Source organism: Microtus ochrogaster (genome assembly GCF_000317375.1).
Source record: "Microtus ochrogaster isolate Prairie Vole_2 chromosome 14 unlocalized genomic scaffold, MicOch1.0 chr14_random_1, whole genome shotgun sequence".
NCBI classification, from domain to species: Eukaryota; Metazoa; Chordata; class Mammalia; order Rodentia; family Cricetidae; genus Microtus; species Microtus ochrogaster.
Genome location: NW_004949096.1, coordinates 8,450,663 through 8,463,148, shown reverse-complemented (window position 1 = coordinate 8,463,148; position 12,486 = coordinate 8,450,663). Strand labels below are relative to the sequence as shown.

Genomic DNA, 12,486 nt, shown 5'->3' with positions numbered 1-12,486 from the left:
TTTTTTTAAACATTTATTTATTTATTATGTATACAATATTCTGTCTGTGTGTATGTCTGCAGGCAAGAAAAAGGCACCAGGTCTCATTACAGATGGTTGTGAGCCACCATGTGGTTGCTGGGAATTGAACTCAGGACCCTTGGAAGAGCAGGTAATGCTCTTAACCATTGAGCCATCTCTCCAGCTCCTCAGAATTTGTTTAGATTAAAAAAATACAAAGAGAGAAATTTTTAGATATGAGAAGCACATAATTTGCCTATCAAAAAAGCAAAGGCAATGGGCCACATATCGAAACTTCATATAGGAATTAAAGGGCAACAGAGACAGATGGGGAAACAAAGGGAAGAAAGAAAAAGCATTTTATACTAGAGAAATTTGTCTTTAAGACACAGCCCCTCTCCTCAGTCAGCCATAGGCGCACTTGGCTTCCTCTGACCCTTCCTTTCCAATCTGTAAAAGAAATATCCAGTCAGTGCTAATCCTCAGAGCTCTAGGAGATGTGTAACACAAAGCCTTGTTTGTTAATATGCAGTCAGCAAAAAGTAGCTATTAATATTATTGACAGTCCTAATTTCCCCCTGATATTAATTCCTGCCGTGCCCTCCCCATGCACCCTGCCTTGGGAAGATTAATATTTAAATGTATGTCATGTTGCAGACAACAACCTACTGGAAAAACTTAAACCACCTACTTATGGCTCCCCATCCTCCCAAGAGAAGCCTCAGAGCCCACACTCTCTAGTAGTCTGGTGCCCAGAAGAGCTACAGATCGTTTGGGGGGCACTACGATGGAAATCTCATATTTTACCCTCCCTGCTAACATTGCTCTTAATTTCAAAGACAAAAAAGGCCAGATTGTCAACATTCTTTGACCCCCCTCTAGGTCAGCTGAAGATGTCACAGTACAAAGTCACATTGCACGTTTCTCTACTGTGATTTGCTTATCACATCTGATTTCTCCTAGACAAGTTTCCATTTCCCGTCTAGATTCTAAGCTCCACAGCGGCAAATCCTTCACCTCTCTTGTTCACCAATGAACCCACAGCACTTGGCTAGGGCTGGAAAGTGTAAAGGCGGTTTACTCCGTCGGTAGGGAAATGAGCCTGGGGGCTAGGACTAGTACTCACCCTCCTGGGTAGCTGCCACGTGTAAGTGTTTTCCTAGAGCCGAAAGGGACTCCAGAGATGCTGTCATCTCCCCATGGCTTTTCCAGAGGAAACTAAGGAGGAGCTCAAGTGGAGGCAACTTCTGGAGTTATTATGGGGTGGAAATGAGATTCAAATGAGACACAGCCACTTTCCACAACCAGTGCCTCACTTTGATCGCGTTGCCTTCTTGAACAAGACAGTGGCCATGGATGTAAGAGAAAAATAAAGCAAATATCAGGTGATTCCACTGAAGGGAAATACCCAGAACATGCAATTTTATACAAACAGGAAGGTGATTGGAGGGCAGGGGAGGGGGGAGGCAGAGTTACTGCTTTGTGGTTTTATTTTATTATTTTTTGGAGATTGATGGAAAAGTTCTAGAAATATTTGTAAGTATGCATAATGCCATAAAGTGTACAATTAAAATGATTAAAATTGCATTTTATGTGGCGCATACACATTTACACGTCAAAGAAAAAAGACCACGGCTGTGGTCAGTCTCTTAATCTTACCTTTTCAGGCCATTTATAGAATGGGACAAAATCTTTAATGGATGTTAAAGAAAAAAAAGTCATCTCCAGGAAGCTATAAACAGCAGGCAGAGACAGCTGCAGAATATAGAGCCATTGGCTTAAAAGTGACATGTTTCTATTATAACCCACAATTTCTCAGCAGAGCCGAATCTGTGAGCTGGTACAAGAAAAATGAGAGCTCTATAAGCTACTTAACTTTTCTGGATGGGAAATAAAATAACTATTAAAACCATAAAAGATACCATATGGCACCCAAGAAAGGGGGGAAATAATTTTTGTGGTTGTTTCCTCAACAAACAATTAGTTGCTTAGTCTCCTAAAAAACAATAAAGTGCCATTAAGAGAAAAATTCAAAACTGCCAAGAAGACATATCTGAAGTGGAAATAGAGTTGAAAAGATAAATAAAATAAGCATTCCTTTGCTATATTTGGTGGAGTCCTGCAGAGAAAAAAAATTCCAGCTAGGCAGCATTGAGACATAGTTTATTAATGCAGTTTCCCCCACAGCAGGACACAGAAAGAGAAACTGGTAAAACAGTCGCATTAAAAAATGATGACTTTACATCTGATCTTTATGAATACACAGACAAGAAACTGTCCTCCTGAGCCGTCCTTGGGCTGCGTGGAGGCAGAGATGCAAAGAATTATTGTTTTCTTTTTTTTAAACTTCAAAGCGTTATTGGCTCATACATGCTCAGAGCAGACGAGACGTTGCCTCCCATGTTTAGAGGTATTTATGAAGAGACCCCACGGAAGATGCCGAGCGGTTCTCTCAGCTGCATTTTCAACGAAGCCCTTTCGCCTTTTTTTCAGTCTACAGAATTGAAGCCTTTTTGTATTCCCTTTGGGGGAAAGGCAGTGGGTTATAAACTGGTTGTAAATGGAATTTCCCCAGAGTTTGAGAGCTGGGAAGGAGCTTAGTGAGGAGGTAAACCAGGGTTTGTATTGTGTAGGTTGTACCCCTCTGATTGGTTAGGAAAGCAGTTTAGAGGGTTCCAATTAGCACTTGGAAGCTGAGAAAAAGGACAGAGCACAATTGAATAAAACATAAAAAAATGTGTCGCACATATTGTTTACTGAGACTTTTGTTTCTTGTGTGTGTGTCCGTCTGTCTGTCTTAGGTCACAATGTAAAGTATATCATACTGTGATTCAGGAAACTAACAGATTCGTCATGTAACTAACACCTTCTTTCATGTAAAAGAATGGAAGTCAGACAGGGGAGAAGAATGACTTTCTCAAATCAGAAGCCAGAAGGAACCTGGGTCTCCCGACTCCCAGAATCCTTTCCGTTAAACTTGATTCACCAAAATATGCTTGGAGGTGATTTGCTTCTGTGGAGGTTGGCTGTCAACTTGACAGGATCCAGAACCACCTAGGAGACATATTTCTAGTCACATCTAAGAAGATGTTTCCCAGGTCAAGTTGAAGAGGCAAGAGCTACCCCAAGTGTGGGCAACACGGTTTATGAACTGGCTATAAAGGAAAAAGTAAGCCAAGTACCAGACGCAACCCTTCCTGCTTCCTGACTGCCTATGCAAGGTGACACCTGCCTTACACTCCGGTCACCTGACTTTCCTTCCACAACACACTCCCCTCCCTTAAGGTGCCTTGAGCAGGCAGTGTTGAGAGCAGGAACTAACGGGGTTTTTAGTTACTGCAGCAGCTGTGCTGGTCTTTCCTGGGGTCACTGGGCTTTCTCTCCTCCTCCTCTCACACGCCTCTGCCCTTCTATTATTTGGGATCAGTGGTTGTGTGGGATGAGGCAGGTACATGGAGGGGCAATGAGTACCCAAGGTCAGATGATCCATGACTCATAAATAACTCCTGCTACCTCGGGAGCCTGCAAAATTCCACAGCTCATTGCTCCCCGAAGCTGACAGGCCACATGAGAAATAGAACTACAGCCTGCTGTAAGAAAGAAGGGCGGCCCCATGCTGACTCTATCATAGAGGGCATCTCCAGAAATAGTGGCCTACTGGCAACCATGAGCTCGGTGTGTAAGGCTTACCAGACTCATGTGCTCTAGGCTGCATAAAGTGTTCTGTTAACAGTGATAAGGCTGGGTTATGAGAGGATCTTGCCTGGCATCCAAAGTGTCTCTGGTTTTGACTCAGAGGAGGAATGACCTACCACATCAATAAATCCCTCTTGTGGTTCCCGCGTGCCAGGCACTCTTCTGAAAATATCGTAAATATTTACTCATTTTGTTCGCACCATCAGCTTCCAGGTTGCGGAGGTCTTTCCTAGCTACAGTCGTAGTCAGAGGGCTGCGAAGTGTCAAGATGTGCTAAAATAATTTGTTTTTCTTTCTCATTTGAAGACAGGAGTGCAAGCATACTTAATAGAGTTTAGAACTATGTCACCGGCAGAGCGAATTAATCAACAGTCAGACCCAAGGAGGAAGGTCAACTGCCTGCTTTCTCTTGGCAGAAGGAATTGGGAAGAGGATTGTTCTTGCAAAGATTCATCACTCTCTGATGCTTTCCAGAAGAGGTGATGGATTTGCAATGAGCCATCTACATTTTTTTCTTTCCTCTTCTAAATCTCTCGCGTGTATTTTAGTCCAGCTGCCTTGGTACATAGGGTGTGCTGGTTTCTGAAAACACCCACTTAAAACCATGTGGAAACCAAGCCTAGGCCCTTGGCTGACTGAACCAATGTTTTACACAGTGCTAGAAGAGGGTTCTCAACAAACACTTTGTTAATTCATCACCACATGTCAAAACTGATCTTGATCTTGGAAACAGGTAGACTTGGCTTTGATAAAGAACTCGAGTAGAAACTTATGAAAGTGTTAGGGGGGTAAAGGTTGGTTTTGTTTTTCCCCTTTAAGAGGAATGTGAGCTGAGGATTCTTTTTAAAGCGTGTGTCTTCTGTGTATGTTTTATATATTAACATTTAAATCCCACAGTACTCCTGATTGAATCTCCATGTCACAGATGAGGGAGGGAAGTTAAATGACCTGCTGAAGGTAAGCATGTGAGGGACAGAATTCAGATTATGGTCTCCCTGCAGAACCCATTACTTTTTCCAACTCATCTCCAGTTCAAAAATGACTTATCCCTGGGAGCATTCATTGAGCATTGCACAATGCTAATGGATCTTTCCATGCCCCAGTCTACTGACTAGTCACGAGGAATACCAACAGTTAAAGCCCTTTGTCTATAATTAGGCCTTAGTTCCCTTAACAACGCTACCATGAAGTTAAACCGATTTTTGCCAACGAGCAGACGTGCTTCATTAGAGAACCTGAGAACCCTTTACACCATGCTGTTTCGTGTTCATGGTTACCCATGGTCAAGTCTGGGCTGGGAGCTGAAGCACAGGAAGAATGTGGAGAATACCGTTGGCCCAGAACTTGCCCAAGGAAGCTGTATCAGAGCAGGGTGGATTTCCTGGGCAGTGGGCGAAACTCCAAACTTAGGTCTTCTCACGGTTCCCCTCAGTGAAACGTGCTGAGGAAAAATGCCAGTGGACTAATATCTACCCTTCTCTTGGAGCAGCCTCCATTAACCTCAACAGCAAATCATCACCAGAAATGAAAAATGTCTCTTTTTCAAAAGCGTAATTATCAGAGGTCTCACTGTGTCTTGAAAGGAGATGTATTTCCCATTATCAGCACATTCTCTATTTAGTCTCTGGAAAAAAATTGGCTTACACCACAGTTCATGAGCTGTACCTTTCTTAGAGCTAGAGTAAGTCACTGGAAACAGGAAGATGAACATTAAATAGTTAAATTACACACTGGGCTACAGGGTTGAGTGAGAAGGGGAACCCACAGAGACTTAATATTTTCCCGAGTCTATAAAACTCCAGGTTTACAAATGCAAGTCAAATAAAAAGCTATTGGAGTTGTAACTAAAAGTTGCCTGGATTAAAGATGATTAAATGAAAAAGTAATAGGCAAGGTCAATCCAAATTTTCTAGATTTTGAGATTCCCAAAGGCCGTAATCCAAATGTCAGGGACTAAAGTACTTACTGTATCCTTTCTTGTCCCAGTGGCTTCCTTGAGAGGACAAGCAGCCCAACAGCCACAGAACACCAGGAGTCCAGATGTTAAAGATTATCTCTTGAATGCAGAGGAATGCATGTCTGAGATTAAAAGGCAGAATTAATTTATAACACTCTCTACCTGTTGGCGGTATGTGCTCCGCTTATTATCTGCACACAGTGAGTTGCAGGGCAATTACAACGTTGGAAACATCCCGGAGCACGTGACCACGGCAGCGAAGTTTAAAAGGGGGTATTCGTCATGTTTCAGTCTGCACATCTGGTTCTATCATACTTACCAAATGATTAATATAGGAATATATTACGGCGAAATCCTTTCAGATCAGTTTTATTGGCTAGGAACTGGTGGATTTTTTTCTTTCATCTCTCCCTATTCCCTTCCTCCCCTTCTGGGCTGAACTCAATTTTCCAGTCCTAGGTTCCTTTGAGCAAGACAGGGACTCTGGCACTCTTGCCTTTGTTCACTCCCCAGCCACAAACGGGGTGGAGCTACATGCTTTGTTTTGCTAAGCACACCCATTAACCAGACAAAACTAAACCGGTATTCCAGAAGTAGACGAGGTCAGGAGCCTCAATCAGATCAAGCCACAAAGAATTAAATTCTAAACTTTAAACTCCCTTTTATTGAAATATAAGTTTGTTTAGTCTATTTACACCACAATTTATGCACATATATACATAGAAGGCAGAATCTGTCAAATAAAAAAGTTTTTCTTACTAAAATATTAAAAACAAAGTAAAGTGCATGGAATTGATTTTTTTCTTCTTCTGGTGAGCATCATCACTGTCATATTTTTGGTCAGCTGGGAGAAGCAGGAAGAGATTCATTACTGACTCTGCTGCACACAGCTAGTCCTGAATTCACAGCCTTCAGGCCAAAATGACTAGAACTGGGGAATGAGTCAGACAAATCACCAGGGTCTGTAGGGCTCCCAGGGGTGGGGGAGTCTTGTTCTTTGTCCTATCCAGAGCTGTCCCTCAGCCTGGAACGGTTATCTCACCATCGTGGCGCTGGAACAAAGGGAGAACACAGAAGGGGGCTCCACCAGCCCTTGTCACAGCCTGCTCTGCTTCCACCCGTACATGTTTGATAGGAAATCGCAGGATTAGCTCAAGGGCTCAAACGGAAGTTTTCCTTTTTGGGAAGGGGTGGAGACAGCGACAAGAATGGTCTGCACCTCCCATAGAGACTGCCATTCGGGGGCCAAACCCCAGCAGCCAGTTTCTTCGGATCCAATCTCCACGCAAGCACAGAAAAGAATCCCTTTTAAAAGCTGGGTGGAGGGAATGTTATAATTCTCGCCTCAGTGAGTTTGCCCTTCCTGAACTTGGTAAGGAAACCGCCTGGCATGAAAAGAAAGGGGCAAGTGGGTAAAAACACAAGTTTTTTAGACAGCTTCGCGATCAGGTCGCTGTGTGGGCGTTGGCCGGTTGGTCCTAGCCAGTGGCAGAGAAGACAGCCCTCTAACCATCATTCATAACCCACTCCCTCTCTTTCTCGGAGTGCCATTAAGTCCCCGGGCCGGCGGCCGTACTTGGCCTTGCAGTGCAAAATGTGCTTGGCTAGGAAGTCAAGGCGGCGCTGTAGCAGCTGAGCATGGGGGTCTGCGAGCTCGGCCAGCTCTGGGAAACGTGGTTCGTGGCGAGTGTAGAGGCGCAGCAGCCGGGCCGCGGCGTCTTGACCCCGGTGCAGCTCCAAGACCCGCCTAGCAGTCCGCTCTCGGAACACACACACTGACTGTAACAGCGGCTCGTTATACTTGTCCCACATGCCGGCCACCCGGTAACCGTGTACCAAACCCGCCTCATTGTCCAGAAAGACCAACGCCCCTCCCGGTCCTCGGTGCAGGTTGCTCGTAGCGCGGTGCATAACGCGTGGGTCCCACTGCAAACTGAAGAGGTTGCTTACGAGCCGGTCGAAGTTGGCCGTCAGATAATCGAAGAGGATCAGATCGGTCCATTGTACCAAGTCCACCAGCTCTGCCTGGCTAAGGTTGGTCAGTTCGCCCCCGGCGTCGCGCAGGGGCCGCAGACGGCCGTCTTCTGATCGCCAAGGCTCGGGAACCACCACGTCGGTGAGGTTGGGCAGCCAGCGCGTCAGGCTCACCACGCTGCCCTCGGTCCAGTGCGCGGCGCGCAGCTCCTCCTGCACCTGCACCCACTGAGCGCCCCGAGCCTCCACCCGAGCCAGCGCCAGCGGCGGCACGTGGCGCTGGAGGCCCAGCAGGCGCGCAAGGTAGTAGGACAGGGCCTCACCCTGGATCTGCTCCGGGTTGATGCCATAGCGTACACAGGCACGGGTGCCGTCGGCAAAGTGGGCTAGGCGGTTGGAACTGCGTCCGCAGCCTCCGCGATCCAGGGCCACTACCCGAGCACCCCGCGCCACCTCCAGCCACGCTGCCGCCTGGGCTTCGGAAAAGCCCCGGGGCACCTGCTCCTCCAGGCCGCGGCTCCAGAAGATGCCCCCGTGTACCGCCGTGCGCTCCGTGGGCTCGGGCAGCCCGGCTGGCACGTGCCGCCCGTGATCGTCCGGGTGCCTCCCAGGCAGGTTATCTGCGCCGGCCGCCAGGGTGAGCAGCGCCCGGAAAGTTTTCAGGGAGCCGCCACGGGCGTCCCACGCTAGGGGCGGGGGCAGAGGGAAGCGCGGCTCGGGCGCGGGGCCGCCACTCAGGGTCGGATGCCTGGGGAGTCGATCTTCGGGCGGCCAGGAGGCTGGCAGCTCGGTCCGTGGTGGCAGGAGCCCTCCCCACAGCATCAGCAGCGAGCCCAACGCCAGCAGCCAGAGCCCCGCGGCGGCGGCGGCGCTCCGCATCCTCCGCCCCATGCTCCTGTCGGCGCGCCGGTGCCACCGCCGCCGCTTCAAGCCAAGCCCGGGCGCCCGGACGCGGGCGGTGAGGAGGGCCCGGCTGCTGGCTGGCTCCGGGACTTCGGGTGCCGGAGCCCCATCGCGGCCGCGGAGCTCTGCGGGGCTCTGGCCAGCGTTCTGTTCGGGCGCTGGGAACTCGCCTCGCCGTGGCTTCCCAGCTGCTTTTGTATTTCGCTGTGAGACCCTCCGGCGGGCGCGATTCACAGGCGCCCGGACCACGTGGGAGCGAGGGGGATCCCCCCTCCCCCTCCTCTGCCGCCTCTCCCCGCCCCCCACTCCCCCGCCCCTTCCCCTCCTCTTTCCCTTAAAGCGGCAACCGATCCTTCCAGGAGCGAGAGGTCCAGGACTTCGGGGTCGGGAGGAAGCTGGGCTGGTGGCGTCCGTGCCGGGGCGTCGGAGCGGGAGAGGCAGAGACCAAATCTAGGGCCTGGATGTAGCCGCACGTCCAGCACTCTCGTGGGAGTTGGGCGATCGCCTAGTCCCTTTGCTTGGACTGTGTCTGCTCTCCTGGAAACTTCAGACAGACGCCCCACCGCAGTCCAGGCGCTGCAGGGCAAGGATCAGGGCGGGTGTTTTTTGCAGCCTCACTTGCTGTGATTCATACTGCCTTATGTAAATTCCCGGGAATGTTTCGAGCCCTAGAGGATATGACTCCAGTCGGCAGAGGAACCATCTGTAGCCAATGACTTTGAACTTACAACCCCTTACCAGAACAAGCTCCCCAGTATGGGTCACTGTAGGCTCAAGAGCAATAAGATTGGCCTCTGACTTTTTCTAGGGATACTGGGAGTTAAATCTTGCTGTGCAAGTTGAACATCCAAGTCAGGTCTTCTGGTCACTTGCCACTTGGTTTTCCCTCTTTAAAGAAAGTTCAATCTATAGAAATAGCGACATATAGACAGATACAAACATTCATTTCCAACATTATCAATTTACTTTTAAGTTGTCGTTTAGCTGGTTGCTTTATTTCCAATTATAAATTTCACCCAAACAAAGGAAAATAAATAACATTTAGATTTACTAGTTTAGTGCAAAGGAAAAAGGAGTAGTGGCGCGGGGAGGGGGGGCAGTGAAGGAAAAACACCACAAAACAAAAACCCACCCTAAAAAACCAATGCATCTTTGTCCAGATCTTCCCGGGTTCAATCTACCAGGAAATCCCTCGGAAACAAACTGGCTCTCTCCTTTCCCTTCTTGTATCCTAGATCCCAAATTGGAGATGCATAGTCCCAGGACTGGGGCTGTGAGGGCGCAGTCCTCCTGAGAGCCAGCGTTGGTAACCATCCTGAGACCTGTGCTGCTAGGCAGGTTCACTGCCACTGAATTTCAACCCCAGTCCCACAAGCAGGGTTTAAAATCGGTTCCTTTCACATTGTAGTCCCCTCTCCTTTTACATCACTCAGGGCACAGGAGAGAGCTGTGTTACAGCTGCAGCACTGTGTGTGTTTATTCTGGCGTTACAGGGTAGACCATGTCATGCTTGTGACAGTGTAGAGACATCAACCTCCCATGACATCACTGACTCAGCACTGACCCAAGACATACACCTTTGTGGGTTTCTTTCCCATCGGCGTGTACGGGCTTAAATGTAGGGTCTTTGTTGAATGTATTCCTGACCACAGGACTTTTTATAGCTCTTATCTTATAAAAGAATTACAATGCCTTCCATATAGATCCAGCACAATATATTAATTCATTAAAAAGTACTTTTTTTTTTTTTTCTTGCCTTGAGCAAGCTCTCCCCTCCTCTTTCCCTAGGGAGCAGAGACTGTCTCTTATCAAATTTTTATTTCATTTACCAGATATATATATATATTATATTGCATGAAATAAGTACCGACTTCATTGAATTTCATTTTTGTCTTTTGATTTAACTTCTGGGTGGTGGTTGTTTTGTTGCCTTCCCTGCATTGGGTTCAGTGTGGGCGAACTGTAAGCAAGATCGCCACCTTGTGGGCATAATCAGAACATCATCTAATTAGAGAACTGCATTTTATAGTGTGTGATTAAGTTAAACTCAGAATACTAAACACCACCGTGGGCCAAGTTATGTCCTGAGGGCAATGGGAAAATTCAAAGTGGTTGGTGGCTCTGTGTTTTTGGCTGTTAGCAGAAACTGTGCATGTGTAGCTCCCAATGATCCATTGTTGTAAACGGCATGGGGAGTCTCTCATTGGCCAGGGCACAAAGCCTGGCATTTAGTGGGTATTCAGTAACAGTCTGCTGATTAATCTGGAATGAGATGAAACTCTGCAAGTAGCATTATCAAAGTTTGTTTCTTTAAATAGCCCACTGCTACAGGACACAAAGAAACTTTTCTTTGACGTTCTTAAAAAGAATAAAGTATTGGTTAGGCCTCTGTATAAGGAATGTAAGGGAAGCAACCATGTGATTATTAGTCAGGAAAGTTGACTTCAAAACAAGCCATCTAAAATTCCAAGCCCTCACTATCATTGTAAGGGCACTGAAGAAACTGAAGCTTGAAGGAACCGGCTAAGATCTTGATGAGCTGGCTTTACCACTGAGCAACCCTTGTCTTAGCAGGACTAAGCATACTCTTTACCAGAGCAGGATGTACGCATAAAACCTTTAGCAGTTAAAACGCAGACTTGCAGAAACCCAGAGGAATAAGCTGGAGAAAGGAAGTACACACAAACCTGCCCTGCAGAGTGGAAAGCAGTTGGATTTACAGTGACGTTTGAGTAGCCGGTGTTTACAGACGTGCTTCTGTTTTCCTGTTAGCCCTCCGACATCCTTAGCTTTGGAGCGCCAAGACTTCAAACATGCTTTCCCGGAAGCTCTGTGACAGGGAAATGCCACCTCTTTTAGCTTATGACAGTTACTTAGTGGTGAGGTACCACTCAGCTATGCCCAAATAGGAACCTATTTTCTCTTTTAAGACTTTTTTTTTTTAATATTCCTTGAGCTTAGACCTCCAATATATCCAAAATTGCCTGAGGCCCTATGTGAACAATGATCAGACTCCTAGAACTGCACTTCCTGGACAACACAGGAGAGGTAGGGTGAGCGCTGGGAGCAAGGACTGAGGCAGGAAAGCTGGAAGACTTCCCGAGTCAGGCATTTCCATTTTCCGACTTGTTCCTTAGGCTAGTTCTTATCCTCCATGCTTTTCAATTTCTCTACTTGAGAAATGAGGATAATAAATCGCACCTAACTTACAGGTTGTTATGCAGCTCAAGTGAAATATTAACAGTAACCATAACAACTGCATTAGCAGGCACTTACTGAGTCCTCACTTATGGGTGTGACGTGGGACTCAGCCCAGCATGGGCTTTATCCATCCATGTCGCCCTCCCAACTAATATCATTGTCCTCATCATACAGATGGCAAAACACAAGCATAGCCGGAAGTCAGTGGTCTGATGTCACATGACTGGCAAGTGGCATAGCTGAGGGTCCAGGACCTTTTGTATGTTGTAGATATCAATGTCAAGTATAAAAATGATTGCATTAAATCAAAGATTCAACTCAAACTAACGTTTACTTTGAAACATTCTTTGGGGTTGCTACTGAGCGAAATGGTGAAGGATCTGTCTTTGTGTCCTGGCTGTGGTCCCGACCTCAGTGTGTAACCTAAGTTCTTTTCTTCTCAGTGCCTTCGGCTTCTTTGGTGGCTAGGATGGCAGCATTCATCCTGTGCCTTGCTCCAGTGAACTCATGCTAAAAGCCGGGAGCCTCCATGTAGCTGCAGGCAACACACTCAGTGCTGTCTCTCCATCTGACCTCCTTCATTCTGATTTTTGTTGGATTTTCTGCCGAGTTACAGACCCTTCGCAATGATAGAGATGCCCAAGTGCATCCTTTCTGACGTTTCTACGAAAGTCAGAGAGGAAGCAGGATGTGGTGGTGCATATCAGTAGATCCCTCTTTCCGGGAGATGGAAGCAGGATTGTAAATCGGAGGCC

The 12,486-nt window shown here is 47.3% G+C and overlaps 1 protein-coding gene across 1 annotated transcript; it reads right to left on the bottom strand.

Annotated features, from left to right (window-relative positions):
* Positions 1 to 6,294: 6,294 nt before the first annotated feature.
* Positions 6,295 to 8,765, bottom strand: Fjx1 (four-jointed box kinase 1). The gene has a single exon (XM_005364096.2). It carries the CDS (start codon positions 8,516 to 8,518, stop codon positions 7,166 to 7,168), a length of 1,353 nt encoding a protein of 450 aa, XP_005364153.1. The 5' UTR covers positions 8,519 to 8,765; the 3' UTR covers positions 6,295 to 7,165.
* Positions 8,766 to 12,486: the final 3,721 nt, after the last annotated feature.